The following is a 20,581-nucleotide window of genomic DNA, read 5'->3' as shown; positions in this document are numbered from 1 at the left end:
TACTACTGGGAGGGCATTACATGTAAGGACGGTACTACTACTGGGGGCACATTATGTATAAGGACGCTACTACTAGTGGGGGGCATTACGTATAAGGACGCTACTACTACGGGTGGGGCATTACGTATAAGGACGCTACTACTACGGGTGGGGCATTACGTATAAGGATGCTACTATTACTGTTGGGGAGCATTACATATAACTGCTACTACTACTGGGGGGGGCATTATGTATAAGGACACTACTACTACTGGGGGGGCATTATGTATAAGGACGCTACTACTACTGGGGGGCATTATGTATAAGGATGCTACTACTACTGGGGGGGCATTATGTATAAGGATGCTACTACTACTGGGGGGGCATTATGTATAAGGATGCTACTATTACTGTTGGGGAGCATTACATATAACTGCTACTACTACTGGGGGGGCATTATGTATAAGGACACTACTACTATTGGGGGGGCATTACGTATATGGACGCTACTACTACGGGTGGGGCATTACGTATAAGGACGCTACTACTACGGGTGGGGCATTACGTATAAGATGAATAAGATTGTGCTACATTGTGGCGTAATTTTAAATGGGGGTACTATTGTGTGGCCATGCCCCTTAGTTGTGAGACCACACCACTTTTCCCGATGCACAACAAAGGAATATGGGAGGGCGCAAAATTCATAGTTTGCAGGGGGGCGCCGAACACCCTAGCACCGGCACAGGCCACCAGTAGCAAAAGTACACCACGGCCACTGACACTATCTGCAGGGAGGGGAACAGCGCTGATATGGAGGGTACTTGCAGGCAGCGAGTCGCCGCCCGCAGCTCCTCTCCCACCTACACACCATACCTGCCGCCTGACACCCACACCCCAGGGAGAGGGCGCTAGCTCAGGCACCGCTAGATCAGCATCTGCAGCATACACACAAGGGCTGCCATGCTCAGCGGCAAGCGGTGTGGAGCATGTGCAGCGGGACAGCGCCAGGACGGGACACGCACTAATCAACATTGCTGCTGGGCCGGAGCTCCCTCCGTCTGCAGCCTAAGGACGCGCGCCGCACCTCTCCAGGTAAACACCATGCCTGCCCGCCCACAGGGCTCCGGACGCTTACCTATGCTCCGCGATCACAGCAGCTGACGCTGCCATGCAGGATGGAGGAATGACGCCCGTCAGACGGGGCGGACAGTGTGCGGCGGAACGGGGCCAGGAAGGAATGCTGACCACGACCCATTGCTGCTTGGTCTGAGCTCCCTCCCTCTGCAGTCACCATCTCACAGCAGCAGCCTGGACGTTAGTGGCCACCACGACCCGCACATCCTTACCTCACACATACCTCACACATGACAGCAAAGGTACACACACTGTGACATCACACCTGTAGCCCACCCCTATATCTGCTAAGTACTCCCCGTCACTATGCCCTGTCACCCTCATCCTGCTCTCTAACTGCCTGTCTGTGTACTGGCCCTCACCCCTCTTACACCATCACCAACCCTCACTAACTACCACAGAGACTATGTGCACTGATATCTGCCCCTCCACCACCTGCAGCGCCCCTGGACCCCTCCCCATCCCCCGCAAACCCCCGCACCTGCCCCTCCACCACCCGTGGCACCCCCACCCACTGCGCCTTCGGACCCCCTACCCCACCCGCAGTGTCTTCCAAACCCCTCCCCCATCTGCAGCAGCCCCTCCCCCATCCGCTGCACCCCCGGACCCATCCCCTGCACCCCCACCCCTCCAGCAACCGCAACACTTTCGGTCCCACTACCCCACCCGCAGCACTCACCCCACCACCAACCACTCCACCTGCGGACCCCCTACACCACCTGCTCCTCCACCACCTACAGCCCCTCCCGATCCACCGCACCCTCACCCCCCTCCCTCCCTCCCCCACCCGCAGCGCCTCCAGGCCCCCTACCTCACCCGCAACACCTGCACCCTTCTCCACCAGCAGCGCCTCCGGAACCCCTCCCCCATCCGCAACAGCCCCTCACCCGCCTCCCCCACCCACAGCACCCCCACCCCTCCCGCATCCCCTGACCCCCTCCCCATCCGCTGAACCCCCGCACTCACCCCTCCCCCATCCGCTGCACCCACTGACCCATCCCCTACACCCCCACCTCTCCAGCAACCGCAACACCTTCGGACCCACTACCCCACCCTCAGCACCCACCCCTCCACCACCCACTGCACCTCCGGACCTCCTACACCACCCGCTCCTCCACCACCTGCAGCCCCTCCCCATCCACCGCACCCCCACCTGCAGCGCCTCCAGGCCCCCTACCTCACCCGCAACACCTGCACCCTTCCACCCTGCAGCGCCTTCGGAACCCCTCCCTCATCCGCAACAGCCCCTCACCCGCCTCTCCCCCACCCACCCACAGCACCTCACCTCTCCCACACTCCCGGACCACCTCCACCATCCGCTGCACCCCCGCACCCACCCCCTATCCCACCCGCGCACACACCCCTACACCACCTGCAGCACCTCCAGACCCCCTCCCCCATCCACCGCAAATCCACACACCTGTCCCTCCACCACCCGTGGCACCCCCACCCACAGCGCCTACGGACCCCACACCTCAACACACACGGACCCTCCCTCCTCCGGACCCCTAACCCCATTCACTGCACCCCCCCCCTCTCCCACCCGCAACACCTCCACACCTCCTACCCACCCGCCACACCCTTTCCCACCCGCAGTACCTCTGGAACCCCTCCCCCATCCAGCCCAGCATCTGCCCCTCCCCCACCTGCCCCTCCCCCACACACAACGCCCCCCCGGCCCCCTCCCCCGGTACCCACCCGCGGCGCCTCCAGACCCCTATGCCACCCGCCCCTCCACCACCTACATCACCTCCGGACCCCCTCCCCCATCCGCCACACCCCGCATCTGGCTCTCCCCCGCCCACTGCACCTTTGGATCCCCTACCCCACCCACGCAGCAGGCCCTTCCCAATCCGCATCGCCTACACCATTCGCAACAGCACCGCACCCGCCACTTCCCCACCCACGTTACCCCCGCATCCACCCCTCCCCCACCCACCGCGCCCCCTGGACACCTCCCCCATCCACTGCACACCCGCACCCACCCCTTCCCCATCTGCAGCGCCTTCGGAACCCCTCTCCATCCGCAACAGCCCTGCAGCTGTCATCCCCCACCTGCGACACCCCTGCTCCTACCCCACCCACAGCGCCTTCATACCCCCTCCCCCATCCGCGGTCCCCACTCCCCAAACCCCTTCCTGTTGCAAGGGACTACGCCCCCTTCACCATCGGAAGGCCTTTCATTGTGCAATATTCAAACACTAACAAAACTAGGAATGCAGGGAATACTCCATATATTGAACTCCAGAAAGGCGTGCAGGGGTTAAAGGGGCGTAGCCCCTTCCGACGGTGTGAAGAGCGCCCGTAGGGCGCGATGAAGCACCTAGTATAAGATATATATATATATACTCTCTCTCTCTCTCTCTCTCTCTCTCTCTCTCTCTCTCTCTCTCTCTCTCTCTCTCTCTCTCTCTCTCTCTCTCTCTCTCTCTCTCTCTCTCTCTCTCTCTCTCGGGATGTGGAACTCATATGTTAGTTACCAGGGACAATTGCTTACTAGGACATCAAGGCTTATTCCGTGCGGTCCTGTCTCTCCTGGCCACAGAGCACTAAACACTCTCTTGCTTACTGATATTAATTACTCAACTTCATTGAATATCCACTTACAGAGACTGGGAATAGATGTAGGGACGGTGTCTGGCAGGAAAGGGGTGACCTTGCTCCACGGTTGGCCATGTCCGCGATGTATCTACCGGGCGGTATTCCTTAGGGGGGTGACCGTTCTGTAGCTCATCAAGGTCTGACTCAACCACAAACTGTCCAAATCATTGTTTCCGCACATTACACGGGTTACACCTATTTATTTATTACCGGTTATTTATATAGCGCTGAAAATAAATGTAATAATACAGAAATGGAGGAAGCATTTAGATCACATACTTCAATGAGCAAATATATACACACAGCATATATTTAACTATGTCTACCCAATCTACGTCATTTACATAACTCTCTTTATAATTTAATTATAGCTAATATTTTTCACTAATATTTTTGATAAGAGTGGAGAAGTGAGCCAGTGAAGAAGTTCCCATGGCAACCAATCAGCTGCTCCGTACAATTGTATAGTATGCATATTATAAATGTTACTTCAATGCTGATTGGTTGCCATGGGCAACTTCTCCACTCTTATCACTGCTTCATGAATAGACTGCTAAACATCAATTGTCTTCAGTATGTGTGGGGCCCAGAGGTCCTGAATCATCACTATTAAAAATGGCCGCTGCCTCTGTATGGCTATGGCCACACATAGCGGCCGAGCGGGTCCTGCTGAACGGGACCCGCTTGGCCGGGAGGGGGTTCTGTGTTCACACGGATACTGTTCTGCGGGAACCGGCACAGACGCACTGTGTGAACACATACATTGACATGTATGTGTTCACATTGAAATCCCATTTTCATGTCATCCGGCCCAACCGCAGCATGCTGCGGTTCGAACTGGCGGTGGCGGGACTGACGCACATGTGTGGGCGCCTGCATAGTGCCCATGTGCACTCTCCAGCCAAGCGAGTCCCGCTAAAGGGGACCCGCTATGTGTGGCCCTAACTGTAGTCTGAGAGGTCTCTACATGAACACCATCCTCCTCTCAGCTCCATGACCTTGGGTCCATACCACCGGGCATCTGTCCCCCAGGACACTGACAACTACACAGTCACATATCACTTTGCCTGAATCTGGCATTTCCCCCCCACAATCTGGTCCAAATGGGCAGGAGATGATGTCACCTTTGAATACTGTCATCTGTGATAGCTCCTCCCTTTTCTTTTGCACCAAGTCTAAGCCCCTCCCCCCAGTTACCCTAAGGCAGGGGTAGGCAACCTGTGGCTCTGCAACTACTATGGAACTACACATCCCAGCATGCCCTACCACAGGTTTGCTGTTAGGATGTTTTACACATGTGGCAGGGCATGCTGGGATGTGTAGTTCCACAGCAGCTGGAGAGCCGCAGGTTGCCTACCCCTGCCCTAAGGAATACCCACTCTTTTCTCATTAAACTTCATTCGCTGTTTGCTCATGTTCTGCCTACTTTTATTTTAGATTTCCTGTGGTCTTCTTTACAGTGAATTAGTTATTTCTAGGACTGTCCTCTGGATATTAAGTACATTTGGCTTCTCTGCAAGGTATCTATGGTCACTTTCTCCAATCCTCTTCCCAACAAACCCTGCATGAGCCAATGTGGCACCGCTCAACAGAAGGGTCTGAGCCGATACTGGACTGAGGCCCATGGCGCAAGGTTGGATGAATCGGAGAGGTGAGGAGAAGAGGACACATTCAACGGACAATATGTCGGGAGGGGTCACTGGAGACATCAGGGTTATACTGGGAATGGGAACGCAAAGGAGAAATACATGTCAGTCTTAGAACTGTTATAATATTCTTCAGGATTATTCCTCACCCTCAAGTGATTTAGAGAATATGGACCCCAAAATGTGTAACTTGGTATCCATTATACAGTAAATAATAGTTTCCTCTAGTGCCTTTAACCCCCTCCCTAAGTGAGCGCTTCCATCAGGGGTCAGTGGTTACAGTTTCCTCCTAACGTTTAATAAGCTCTCCTTCTGCTGCTGAGGCCCATGCACACTGGGGAGCTGGATTGGATCATTCTTCTGCTCCAGGGAATTGAAAGGACAAACCTTCAGATGCTCAGATATGGAAGAGACATCATCAAACTTCCAGCGGTGGACAGGAGAGAAGAGGCTGCTGAAGTTCCAGACCTGAAAGAGGAGAAGAGAACATAGGTCACGGAGTGTTCTAGCTGTGCTCTCAAGGCACGTTCCTGAGGACGTTCCATGTGTTCCAGTATAATGTTCTGCAGATCCCCAGGGTCGCACATACGTCTTGAGGTAGCACTAAGGATAACTGTTTTGCACAGGTGTAGTAATTAGTGACTAACGCATTGGATAAGACACACGGGTGCTATGTAATGTGCCCCCTCTGACCAGACCAGGAAAACATGCACTGTTACTGGTCGCTGAGGAGTGAGCTGAGAATTCTGCTGTGGGCAGATACCCATACACCCCATAGATAGGACCTGCGACCAATCTCTCAGACACAACACCCCCTGGCTCTTATACTTGGCATGACAACAGGCAGATGGGCCAAATTCTCCCATATATAGTCTACTGTACATTTGGTAAAGTAATGCTCTGACCAGTACAGATGGCTAGAGAACTATGTAATGGGGGGGCGCATAAATGCTATTAGAAAGAGTTGTATGACAATAGTACATAGAGCTATAATCACTATAACAATCAGATTTCTTCAATAAAAATATCATTAACTATATGAACATAGTGGGTAATTCCAAGTTGATCGCAGCAGGAAATTTTTTAGCAGTTGGGCAAAACCATGTGCACTGCAGGGGAGGCAGATATAACATGTGCAGAGAGAGTTAGATTTGGGTGGGGTGAGTTCAATCTGCAATCTAAATTGCAGTGTAAAAATAAAGCAGCCAGTATTTACCCTGCACAGAAAAAAAATAACCCACCCAAATCTAACTCTCTCTGCAAATGTTATATCTGCCCCCCTGCAGTGCACATGGTTTTGCCCAACTGCTAAAAAATTTGCTGCTGCGATCAACTTGGAATTACCCCCATATATTGTAATTATAAAAATAATAATATAAGAAATATTTCTACTCTCAAATGATCTCTGATCAAGACTGCAAATGATCTCTGATTCCGTCCATGACCTAACAGTCTCTGAGATGAGACCCTTACCTTCCCCCGACATCTCCATGAAGTTCCCCCATGTGAGTAAGTCTTCTTCTCCCAGAACAAATGAACCATCCCCCTCTCCTTCAACAACATGGCGCAGACATCTCTCATGAGAGTTGACACTTGGGAGAGCTGGCAAAGGCTGAAACTGTCCAGGAACGCGGCAATATGCTGAAGGATCTCCAATGGGAGGCTGGTTAGGGAATCTTTGCTCCTTCCGTGATGGCTCCTTGAAAGGTTGGGCCTCACTCCCTCATACAAGGAGCAATCAACCTGCGGCCTCAGTGCAAATGTCTTCAGCTGTTTGCTATAGATGACTTGTGACCTTAGACCTGCAGGCCGAAATCTGTTTTGCAAGAAGGTGCAACCAAGGTAAGATAGGGGGCAACGCTGCTGGAACCAACCACTGAGGCAGGGCTGTATGTCAGAGTGGACATTCTTAAAGTGTGAGGCAAACTCATCTCTGCGGAAGAAGAGGTTACACGAAAACGTGAAGAAGGAATTACTCTTATTGTGCCTCCTGTTTACACAATCACTCTCCATGTCCAAGTAAAGGCCTACATTTCTCATATTCTTTTCTGCTAGAAGATCTAATAAAACGGTCTTTTCAGAGAATGGATCTAAGCCAAAATTATAAGTCTGTGTTCCATAGTCAATAAACAACCCATCAAGGGCCTTCATCTTCGATATGTCATGACCCTTCAGCTCCCTCTCAAGGGCACATAGCAAGGTGGTGTTAACAATGTCAGACACTGGCAAGTCTTCTGCCAGGACCCCAAGGTCAGAGGTGTCCACCAGCTTCTGCGCTTTATTCCTCTTGGGACTATCATCCACAAGTTTGGCTCTTCTACCGCAGTAGCTTGTTGGCACTTTGAAGGTGCACACGGTCTCCACTGTCTGGGCCTCCAGATTTCCGTAAACAAAGTCCTTGTCTTTAGGGGTACAGGCAGACATCTGCCCAAACTGGATGAGCATGTTGTAACTTCCGCAATCCACTTCAGATTTCAGCCGTTCTAGGACACCCTCTTGCCACGGAGCAAAGTTTTCTCTATCTCGAGCCGCATGGCCTCCTCACGCTTTTTTACTTCATCTGGATCTTGCTTTCTCTCTAATTCTACATTGACTTTGTTGCAGGGTGGCTTACTAGTGCTGGCAGACTGGCTGCTGCTTTGTCCGGTACTTGAGTTCCGAGACTTGACTGCTGGTTGGTCCTTGTTAAAAATATGTTCCCATTGTGTGAAACAATTTACATCTATGTCATCGTGTTCTTGAGCTGGAGCTTCATTCTGGGTGAGCTCAACCATATCTTCATCGCTCATCACTGAGTTCCCACCATTTTCCAGATCAAACTCTCCTACAGCTCCAGCATCCAGGTCCACATTAGGTGTTTCCTCTTTTATTGTGTTTTTGGGGTGTTCGGACAGCTCTGGGAAAAGTTTGGACATTTTAAGGGAACTAAAGAGAACTCTTTGATCCTTTAGAGTTAAGGCCTCATCCAGACGTTCCTCTCGGTCTTCTTCTTTACAAATATTCTTATAAAGTGCTTGATCCTTGTCAATTATGGGCCAGCGATTCCATTCCATGGAGCAACAGACCACACTGGCCGGGCAAACCCTCAGGTGCTTTGCCTGCTTGTTGCGAGACATGGAGAAGGGGCAGCCAAACATAGAGTTGAGGCAGGGGACCCATTCATGGGGGCACAGCAGGTGGTGTTCCTCTTCTTTGCATAGGTGGAACCTTGCGCCACAGTGCAAGCGGCAGCTGATCACCAGACAGGAGACACCAGTGTTGATGGGGGCTCGGCAATGCTTGCTGAAACATCTCACGCAGTGGGTGTGCTGTCCTGGTGGGGGTCTCTGTGCCCTGCTCTTGATTTATTAACAGAAAAAAAAGGAAAATGAAGGACAAATTAAAATCGTTTTATGTATACCTAAATCATCTCTGTTTTATGCTGAGAATAACTGCTGATTGCCGGTGCTGGGCACTGATTGATAAGGTATGGCCGTGGGGTTGTTATTGAGCAAACTTGCCAGACTTTTGCCAAAGTCTGGTTGAGGTTGGTCAACTTTATATCAGACGTGCTACAAAATGTTATCACCTGATGAGGATATCATAGATAGTTTTATAATGTGCGGACTAGACAAAATTGTACCTCTCCCCCCCCCCTCCATGTAGACTTTTGTCATGGCTGTTCATTGACTCATTGAACGTTGTGTAATTTGCCAAAGATGTGTGATTCAGCTGTTGAGTGACTGAGGAGTGTGGCCGGTTCTTATAGCGGTGTGGCCAGCAATTCTGAACTCACAAAGCACAAACATAAAACTAATCAATCAATATATAAGAATAATAACATAAAATTGGGTTGAGGTAGTTGCAATCCCAGGCCCCTTTCACACTTTAGGCCCGCCAAGTTTTAGAAGCAAAAATAGAAAGACAGCAATAAAACCTACTTGGTTAACAGCAGAACAAAAGTCATTATTAATTGCAGGAGTCTTGGTAATTAGATGAAGATTAATCTATTATTCATCAATAGTCCAGTATTCCGGCCTCATTAGTCCAGGCTCGTTATCCGGGCACTGAGAGTGTTAATATTATTATTAGATTATTACACATGAGGATAATGTAATATCATTACGATTATTAGAGTATTACTTGCTATGACAATGTTATACGCAATCTGCGTTTACCATTGCATAAAGGACAAGTCAGTCTTTATCCAATGTTGACTCTTCCTTTCCAGGGTCCAGAAATTATTCTGCTGTCATTGGGGCTATGATGGGAGAAAGAGATATGAAACATGCGCACTGGCCAATGTAGTTTTCTCTTATACCACTTTCACACAGAAAACTCCCTAAATCACGGCTTTTATCCGGCATGAGAGTGCCGGGGGCATTTTTCCGGTCTCAGCTAGACCCCCTTTTACACTGAAAAGCAATTTACCGGGTAAAGCGGGTTCTACCTGGCAATTTGCCGATCAACTTAGGTATTTCTCTTGTCTGAAAGGGTCAACCCAGGTTTAAAATTGCCAGATCTTTGTCCTTGGTAAAAACCAGGGTCAAAGTCCCGGGATTTTTACACTTACCTGCAGCACTGGTGATCGTGATCCGAGAGGGCATCCGGTCATCTGATCCTGTTCTCCGCTGTGACCCCCAGTACGGTACAGCATTTGAGTTCACTTTACTACACTGAGTGTCACAGCAGGCTGATCACAGGGGCCGTATCCGAGCTCAGCATTCTCTGCCAGCAGGCAAGGAAGGCTGAGCTAGTGTAGAGGAACTAGAGGGAAGCCATATTAATGCTATCTGAAGATAGTGTTGTTATCACAGAGCTCCCTCCCAGTGGCGTAACTAGAAATTTTTCTCCCCCAAGCCAAAAAATTATTTGGCATCCCCCATCCCCCATAATTGGTACTAGTAAAGGTACAAACATGCGCGCGCTGCAAAAAGGGAGCGTAGCTTTGTTGAAATGGGCGTGGCTTCGAATAAAGGGGCGTGTCATTGCAGGAAAAGACTACCTTATACCCCAGTTTTGCAACCTGCACGCCCAGACGTTGGCCACCACAGGAAAGAAAAATAATCCTGATTCATGCCCCTTACATTATTTGTCATTTTTCCTCCTTATAGTAATGCCCAGTATACATTATGCCACATACTGCAATGGCCCTTAGACATTATGCCACACACAATAATGCACACACCGTAATGCCCCCGACACATTATGCCACACACCGTAATGCCCCCGACACATTATGCCACACACCGTAATGCCTGTGACACATTATGACAGGAATCGCAATGCCCGTTCTACATTATGCCACACACTGCAATGCCCCTGATACATTATAGCACATACAATGTCTGTGACACATTATGACACACACCGCAATGTCCGTGATACATTATGCCACACACTGCAATGACCCTGAGACATTATACCACATATCACAATGCCTGTGATATAGTATGCCACACACCGTAATGCCTGTGACACATACTGCAATGCCCATTATACCCTATGCCACACATCGCAATGCCCGTTATACATTATGCCACACACTGCAATGCCCCTGAGACATTTACCACATATCACAATGCCCGTGATATAGTATGCCACACACCGTAATGCCTGTGACACATTATGACACACACCGCAATGTCCGTGATACATTATGCCACACACCGTAATGCCCATTACACATTAATTCCTACAGTAAGGCTTCTAATTACTTTTAAATTACCTGCTCGTTGCCAGGGGTTTCATGCACTGGGTGTCATGCTCGTTGCCAGGGGTTTCATGCACTGGGTGTCATGCTCGTTGCTAGGGAGTAGTGCTTGTTGCTAGGGCTGTTCTCCCAGTGCCACATATGCCGCCAGTGCCAGATATTCCCCCACAGTGCCAGGTACTCACATGCCCCCCGTGCCAAATATAGCCTCCCCCCATGTGCCAGGTACACATATACCCCCCCCCCAGTGCCAGATATTCTCCCACAGTGCCAGATACTCACATGCCCCCAGTGCCAAATATAGCCCCCCCCATGTGCTAGGTACACATATACCCCCCAGTGCCACATATGCCCCCGAAGTGCCACGTATGCCCCCGAAGTGCTCCCCTTCCCCTTGTGCCGAATATGCTCCCCCAGTGCCAGTTAAATCCCCCCCCCCCGCACGCTCCCCCGCTGTATTGTGATGGAGGGACACGGAGGGCACAGCGCGCGCCTCTCCTGTGTCCCTCCTGCGTTTCCGGCGGGTCTGTTTAAGGAAGTGCCGGTTCGTGAGCCAATCAGAGCTCACGAACGGCACTTCATTTATTAGACCTGCCGGAGACCCAGGAGGGACACAGGAGAGGCGCGCGCTGTGCCCTCCGTGTCCCTCCATCACAGCAGCGGAGGGAGAGGAGACAGCAGATTGACATGTGGACGCTCGTCCGCATGTCAATCTGTTCTAAGTCAGTGACGGCAGCCCTGCGCCCCCAAGCCACCGCGAGGGCTGCGGGGGCAGTAGTTACGCCACTGCTCCCTCCGGTATTTTTTGATAATCTAATTTTAGTAAATACGGACAGATTGCATTTCCCATTACAAGTATGTAATTACAATACAAATTGAAGGGCTTGGAGGAGAATTTTGAGAATTATTCCCCAATTACCCATTAGTACGTTCAGGTGATACTAAAATAATGTGAAAAGAAAAAATAATTTTGATAAATATGCCCGTAAACATGGAGGTAGCTGCTGTTATCACTGGGGAGAGTTTTTGATCTTCGATCTGCCACCGAGATAAATTGCGTTGATAAAACATTTTTTTTTATCTCTATGATAAATCACATAATCAGATTGTAGTTGGCTACTACAATCAGATTATGTGATTCCCATTTACTACTAGTAGCGACAATCCGTCAGTTTTTGCTAAATATATAATATTATGGGATGTAGTTACATAACCCCCCCCCCCCCGCATCCTGAACAATGAATATGCCGACAAGGGACTATTCCCACTGGTGGGTGTCCATGACACCCATAGAGTGGATAGAGAACCTGTGTCAGGTGCAGCGAGCCAGGAAGGGGCAACGTTGCACTCGACCCCACCGCCGGCATTCTCCGGCCGGATCACTGCGCTGGTATGCTGACCGCCGGGATTCTGGCCACTGGTCACGTGGCCCCAACCCAATATTATATACAGTCTAGTCAGTATTTACACCAAGGCGGAGGGATACTCTGCAACAGAGAGCGAGAGGAAATATCGCCCCAGTTTCCGTTTTGTTCTCCATCCTGTAGTGTTATGTTTAGTGTTTTCTGCTATGTCTTATGCTAATGAGCGGACTTGGGCGTGTTTTAGCTAATGCTGCAAAGCTTTGGCATTGTTATAAGAGGACGGTGTGATATCTGGCCTGTACAGCTCCCGCCTACATCCTGCTGGTCCTCATTCACCTAAATACGAGCTCCATTGGGAGGCACCCCCCAAGATGGGGGCACCTGGTCCACCATAAGGTAGAGATTTTCTACATCTTTGGACTTACAATATCCTCTCTATGCTGATGACGCTCAGATCTACCTTTCCTCTCCAGACCTCTCCCCTGCTCTCCTCACTCGTATCTCCAGCTGTCTCTCTGCTACCTCTTCCTGGATGTCCCAGCGCTTTCTTACACTTAACATGTCTAAGACCGAGCTGATCATCTTCCCTCCCTCCCGCATAACCTCACCTCCTACAATCTCATTATCTATAGATGGCACTACTGTCTCCTCTAGCCCCCAAGTGCGCTGTCTTGGCGTAATTCTTGAGTCCACCCCAGGGACGTGCAGTGAGCTAAATGTCTCAGGAGGCACTGGCTAGCACCAGAGCCAGATGTACATGCAATATATGAGCCAAAGCGTACATCTGGGCATTATACATGGGTGCAGCAGTATAAACTCCTGGAAATTTGGTGAGTTTTGATCAGAGATGTGCGGAAAAGATAAGCAGACTTTTTACTCCAGAGTTTTGGCTATAAAACTGATTAGAATAATGATTAGAATAATGGAAAGAAGATATTTCAAACAAATTCTTTGTATTTTTCATATACTTTATACAGTCAAAACTCCTGCACAAACGTTAGTATAACAGGAAAGGCTCTGCCTCACCCCACCGCACGCCACTGCTCCACCCTCTCCTTCACACCACACATTCAGCACCTCTCACAAACCTGTCATTTCCATCTCAAAATCATCTCCAGGATCAGACCCTTTCTCACCCAGGATGCTACTAGACCCTCATCCACTCACTGGTCATCTCCAGACTGGACTACTGTAATCTCCTCCTGACTGGCATTCCTGACAAATACCTCTCTCCACTCCAATCTATCCTCAATGCTGCTGCCCGGCTCATTTTCCTCACCAAATGCACTACGTCCACCTCTCCTCTCTTACTAGACCTTCACTGGCTCCCCTTCCCTTTCACAATCCATTTCAAGCTTCTCACACTCACCTACAAAGCCCTCACCCACTCCTCTCCCATCTACATCTCTGACCTTTTCTCCCTTTACACTCCCACCCGTCCTCTTTGCCCCGCTAATGCACGCCGACTCTCCTGCCTACAGATTACTTCCTCCCACTCCTACCTACAAGATTTCTCACGTGCTGCACCACTTCTCTGGAATTCCCTACCTCTCCCCCTCAGACTCTCCACCTCTCTACAAAACTTCAAGCGGGCTCTCAAGGCCCACTTCTTCACCAAACCCAGCCACATCTCATCCTACGCCTTCTGTGGCCCACGCTCATTTTCTACCCCATCTGTGTCACCCCTGCCTGTCTGCCCCTCCCACTTTAGAATGTAAGCTCTCACGAGCAGGGCCCTCTTCCCTCATGTGCTTTTATGTCTCTTACTTATCTTCTTTTCAATACTCCCTTTGATGACACCAAACCCTGCAGTTTTCTGCCGCCCTGATACTTATTTCAGTGCTGTTTACTGACGCAGCTATGTATATATACCCTGTACTTGTCCTATATTGTGTAGAACTGTAAGTCACTGACTTCATGTTTTGCTTATTTGTTTATTCTGTAATTGGGCGCTGCGGATCCCATGTGGCGCCATATAAATAAAGGATAATAATAATAATCTTCCATCTCCACATTAGCAATAGAAAAGGTGTATAAAATATACTATCGATGGTACCTATAGCAAGAGCCAGAGATGGACGCAGTTACCACAGGCGCTGGATCTCTGTACGCAGCAGCTGTGCTAAAATATGCAAAAGGACGCCGTATTGGTCATCTGTGTCCCAGGTTACTCAGGATTGCCGGGAACTTCCGAGGACGCAGCCACTGGCTTCAGCCTGCGTACTTTACTCTATATCTGGTGGACCTGCCCAAGGATTGGGACCTTTTTGGGAGGCGGTTTCAGAAGTCTGCGTAAGGCTACAAGATCCCCTATAAACAGGATCCCATGGTCCTGTCACCTGGGGCTTCGTCTTGATGACCCAAACCCTCAATGCAGCCAGATGCCTGATTACCTCCCACAGAAAGTGTCCTGGATGCACCAATATTTGTTTCTGAGATGCAGACGGCCGACTCTGGCGGTTATTCAGAGATGGACGCAGAGCTTGCTTCCCGCAGCCAGACCTGCGTCCATCTCCTCACATGCTGGGGGCCGCCCTGTGATTTGTTTGGTGCCACCCTGCGATTTGAGGTTGACTGACTGCTCTGCCAGGCAGTCCGAAAATGCTCCCACCATTTTGCCTTTTGCCCGCCACACCCACAAAACTTCGGGTTGACGCCCCCAGACCCCCCGCCCCCCCCCCCCCCCCCGCTGCGCAAACTGGTGGATTACATCAACAGGCCCTACGGGGTCACTTATACCCAACTGACTCAGCCCTATAAATGACAAATGTGGAAAATAGTCCTGAAATATGGGCCCTCATTCCGAGTTGTTCGCTCGCTAGCTGCTTTTAGCAGCATTACACACGCTAAGCCGCCGCCCTCTGGGAGTGTATCTTAGCTTAGCAGAATTGCGAACGACAGATTAGCATAATTGCGAATAGAAATTTCTTAGCAGTTTCTGAGTAGCTCGAGACTTACTCCTACACTGCGATCAGTTCAGTCAGTTTCGTTCCTGGTTTGACGTCACAAACACACCCAGCGTTCGCCCAGACACTCCCCCGTTTCTTCAGACACTCCCGCGTTTTTCCCAGAAACGCCAGCGTTTTTCCGCACACTCCCACAAAACGGCCAGTTTCCGCCCAGAAACACCCACTTCCTGTCAATCACACTACGATCAACAGAACGATTAAAAAACTTCGTTATGCTGTGAGTAAAATACCAAACTTTTGAGCTAATTTACTTGGCGCAGCCGCACTGCAAACATTGCGCATGCGCAGTTTGCGACTAATCGCTCCGTTGCAAAAAAAAAACTAACGAGCGAACAACTCGGAATCACCCCCATTGATACGTGCAAATTCTCCCACAGGGAATGTGACAGGCCCAAAACGTCCCCTTATTGTCGCACAGGCGTCAGTTCCTGCATTAACCGCTGATTCCTATAGTCTTAATCATCACTCATCACCCTGGAGGACAGTTCCAGTGTGACCTGACCCCACTTCTAACAGTTTCACCCTTTTGTCCTTGAGAGAACAGACTCATCTCAGAGTCCACAGCGCAGACATATTTAGGGAAAAATATCAAAATGAATTAAAGTTTCTGCCCTTTTTATGTCTTTATGTCACACATGTAATAATAATAATAATAATAATATGTACGGCATCATACAGTTATGAGATTCTCACAGCTTACCAGCAGCTGCAGCCCAGCGCACTAACCCAGTGCTATACCCCCAGTCACTTACCTGGCGTCTAGTAGATATCAGGGAATAATCTCATGTATCAGCCGCTTTCCCAGGCACTACGGTTGGGGCAGCAGCCACTTGATGTGTGTCCCAGGAGAGTCACTCGGAGAGTTATAAATAAGGGTCTATGGGCAGCCACCCAACAGCTTACACGCCTGCCGTGCCCATTATTCCCCTCCCTATAGACAACAGCTGCAATGTACCAGTCCCAGATACTGAAACCACAATCTGCCCTTTCTCAGAATGCTGCAGTACCGTCCAGTGGCCGAGCCATGCCGCAACTACACCGATCATACAGGTGTCTGGTTTCTACCTGCAGAAATGCAAGAACACATCTACTGGGTACATTGGTGGAACTACCACCATTACAGGAGTGCAGCACTACGCTGGGTAAAGTGACGGAACTACCACCATTACAGGGGTGCAGCACTACGCTGGGTAAAGTGACGGAACTACCACCATTACAGTGGTGCAGCACTACGCTGGGTAAAGTGACAGAACTACCACCGTTACAGGAGTGCAGCACTACGCTGGGTAAAGTGACAGAACTACCACCATTACAGGGGTGCAGCACTACGCTGGGTAAAGTGGCAGAACTACCACCATTACAGGGGTGCAGCACTACGCTGGGTAAAGTGGCAGAACTACCACCATTACAGGTGTGCAGCACTACGCTGGGTAAAGTGATGGAACTACCACCATTACAGGGGTGCAGCGCTACTCTGGGTAAAGTGATGGAACTACCACCATTACAGGGGTGCAGCACTACTCTGGGTAAAGTGATGGAACTACCACCATTACAGGGGTGCAGCACTACTCTGGGTAAAGTGGCGGAACTACCACCATTACAGGGGTGCAGCACTATGCTGGGTAAAGTGACAGAACTACCACCATTACAGGGGTGCAGCACTATGCTGGGTAAAGTGACAGAACTACCACCATTACAAGGGTGCAGCGCTACGCTGGGTAAAGTGACAGAACTACCACCATTACAGGGGTGCAGCACTACGCTGGATAAAGCGGCGGAATTACCACCATTACATGGGTGCAGCACTACACTGGGTAAAGTGACAGAACTACCACCATTACAGGTGTGCAGCACTACACTGGGTAAAGTGACGGAACTACCACCATTACAGGGGTGTAGCGCTACGCTGAGTAAAGTGATGGAACTACCACCATTACAGGTGTGCAGCACTACACTGGGTAAAGTGACGGAACTACCACCATTACAGGGGTGTAGCGCTACGCTGAGTAAAGTGATGGAACTACCACCATTACAGGGGTGCAGCACTACACTGGGTAAAGTGCAGAACTACCACCATCACAGGGGTGCAGCGATACGCTGGGTAAAGTAACGAAACTACCACCATTACAGGGGTACAGCACTACGCTGGGTAAGATGACAGAACTACCACCATTACAGGGGTGCAGCGCTACGCTGGGTAAAGTGACGGAACTTCCACCATTACAGGGGTGCAGCGCTACGCTGGGTAAAGTGACGGAACTACCACCATTACAGGGTGGCAGCACTACGCTGGGTAAAGTGACAGAACTACCACCATTACAGGGGTGCAGCACTACGCTGGATAAAGCGGTGGAATTGCCACCATTACATGGGTGCAGCACTACACTGGGTAAAGTGACAGAACTACCTCCATTACAGGTGTGCAGCACTACGCTGGGTAAAGTGACAGAACTTCCACCATTACAGGGGTGCAGCGCTACGCTGGGTAAAGTGACGGAACTACCACCACTACAGGGGTGCAGCACTATGCTGAGTAAAGTGACAGTACTACCACCCTTACAGGGGTGCAGCACTACGCTGGGTAAAGTGACGGAACTATCACCATTACAGGTGTGCAGCACTACGCTGGGTAAAGTGACGGAACTACCACCATTACAGGGGTGCAGCACTACGCTGGGTAAAGTGGCGGAACTACCACCACTACAGGGGTGCAGCACTATGCTGGGTAAAGCGGCGGAATTACCACCATTACAGGGGTGCAGCACTACGCTGGGTAAAGTGACGGAACTAACACCATTACAGGGGTGCAGCACTACACTGGGTAAAGTGACAGAACTACCACCATTACAGGGGTGCTGCGATACGCTGGGTAAAGTAACAAAACTACCACCATTACAGGGGTGCAGCACTATGCTGGGTAAAGTGACAGAACTACCACCATTACAGGGGTGCAGCGCTACGCTGGGTAAAGTGACGGAACTACCTCCATTACAGGGGTGCAGCACTACGCTGGGTAAAGTGATGGAACTACCACCATTACGGGGTGCAGCACTACGCTGGGTAAAGTGACGGAACTTCCACCATTACAGGAGTGCAGCACTACGCTGGGTAAAGTGACGGAACTACCACCATTACAGGTGTGCAGCACTACACTGGGTAAAGTGACGGAACTACCACCATTACAGGGGTGCAGCGATACGCTGAGTAAAGTGAGGGAACTACCACCATTGCAGGTATGCAGCACTACGTTGGGTAAAGTGACAGAACTGCCACCATTACAGGGGTGCAGCGCTACGCTGGGTAAAGTGACGGAACTTCCACCATTACAGGGGTGCAGCACTATGCTGGGTAAAGTGGTGGAACTACCACCGTTACGGGGGTGCAGGGCAGCTATAGGTCCTGGTCCTGGAGGGGTGCGGTCTCTTCACTCCGAGCACTTTGCACTGTCCCTGCGTATGTACATGCATACATTCATACATTCCAGCGATATAATCACATACTGCAATGTGTTTGTGTCGCGACGAGCACTTTTGTCGGGTTTATCCATTTTTCTGGGAGTGACAAACGCATAAAAAAAAATTACAATTGAATTGCCCCCAGGCTGTCATCTATCTAGCACAGTCTCTGGGTAACTTCTCCATTTAATCTCTCTCCAAGTCTTGCTACATCTCCCCCTCAGAGAGATCAGTGGGGGCTGTGGGAGTAGAGGCTTCGGGCCCAGCTGTGTAGTCTTCCAATCCTGAGTTGTGCCCTCTACCCCCCCCCCCCCCCCCAATCAGCCCAATCACCGCCAAGCTCCATCACTTTTATGTATCTTTCCAAATGTTATACACCCTGTGAGCGCTCAGTCAGCAGCGTCTGTCCATTAATCTTCCCTGGGACGGACGGCATGCAGGGTATCTAAGTCACACCATGCAATACTACATAGAAGTCATATGATAGAGCAGTGACAGAGAATTACGTACAGTACATTATTATTTATTGCCAGATATTTATATAGTGCACGCACAGTCCTCAGCGCTGTACAGAGAATAGTCAGTCATTCACATCAGTCCCTGCCCCAGTGGAGCTGACAATCTATATTTCCTATCACATGCACACACACACACGGGTTAATTTTCTGTATGAAGCCAGTTATTCTACCAGTATGTTTTTGGAGTGTGGCAGAAACTAGAATACCCGAAGCAAACGCATGGAGAACATACAAACTCCACACAGATATGACATTGGTGGGAATCTAACCAAAGACCTGTGTGGTAGTAATGCTAATGACTACACCAACCATGCTGCACGTGTACATGAGGACTCCTAGCCGTTGTAGTTTGGAAGTCTCAGTGTACGGTGGCAGCTTTGTCTGCATCCTCTGGTACGTGCTCCAGTTATCCTGTCTTCTGCAGGGTCATGGCGGGGGAATCCCTGGCCCAGGGTATGTCTGTATCAAAGATACCAAGATAAGTACAGGCTATTCAGTGTGTGGGGCTGGGGGGATTTCGGGGGTCATTCCGAGTTGATTGCTAGCTGCTTTCGTTCGCTGCGCAGTGATCCGGCAAAAAAATCGGCATTTCTGCGCATGCGTATGCAGCGCAATGCGCACGCGCGTCGTACTATTAAAACAAACAATGTCGTTTCACACAGGGTCTAGCGATGCATTTCAGTCGCACTGCTGGCCGCAGAGTGATTGACAGGAAGTGGGCGTTTCTGGGTGTCAACCGACCGTTTTCAGGGAGTGTTCAAAAAAACGCAGGCGTGCCAGGAAAAACGCAGGCGTGGCTGGCCGAACGCAGGGCGTGTTCGTGGCGTCAAAACAGGAACTGAACAGTCTGAAGTGATCGCAAGCGCTGAGTAGGTCTGAAGCTACTCTGAAACTGCACAAAATTATTTTGTAGCCGCTCTGCGATCCTTTCGTTCGCACTTCTGCTAAGCTAAAATACACTCCCAGTGGGCGGCGGCATAGCGTTTGCTGCTAAAAACTGCTAGCAAGCGAATAACTCGGAATGACCACCTTCACCCACACAAGGAACAAATGGAGGGGTGTCCACACCTAGAGTCTGTCCTGTTGAGACAGAGCACAGGTGGGGCTGGAGCAGACCCACAGTCCAAGAGGGACTACAGTCAGTTCTCAGTATGCTTGGAGGCTAGTGAGGGCCAGGAGGCCAGTGCAGACCTGCATGTGGTAGGGCGAGTTCCAAGCTATGT

At 50.4% G+C, this 20,581-nt stretch overlaps 2 protein-coding genes across 2 annotated transcripts in view; one reads left to right on the top strand and one right to left on the bottom strand.

Annotated features, from left to right (window-relative positions):
* The window catches only part of LOC135050369 (F-box only protein 40-like), an 81,811-nt gene that overhangs the window by 916 nt on the left and 60,314 nt on the right, over positions 1-20,581 (top strand). The gene's annotated exons all lie outside the window — the stretch shown is intronic.
* On the bottom strand, positions 3,882-16,244 carry LOC135050370 (F-box only protein 40-like). Its single transcript, XM_063956835.1, is given in 5 exon segments — positions 3,882-5,828; positions 6,834-7,897; positions 7,900-8,698; positions 9,518-9,600; positions 16,138-16,244. Coding segments are annotated over 4 exon segments (2,058 nt in total). The 5' UTR covers positions 9,521-9,600; positions 16,138-16,244; the 3' UTR covers positions 3,882-5,636.

Source organism: Pseudophryne corroboree, chromosome 2, assembly GCF_028390025.1.
Source record: "Pseudophryne corroboree isolate aPseCor3 chromosome 2, aPseCor3.hap2, whole genome shotgun sequence".
NCBI classification, from domain to species: domain Eukaryota; kingdom Metazoa; phylum Chordata; class Amphibia; order Anura; family Myobatrachidae; genus Pseudophryne; species Pseudophryne corroboree.
The sequence above is the reverse complement of the archived record's forward strand: the minus strand, read 5'-3'. Positions and strand labels throughout refer to the sequence as shown.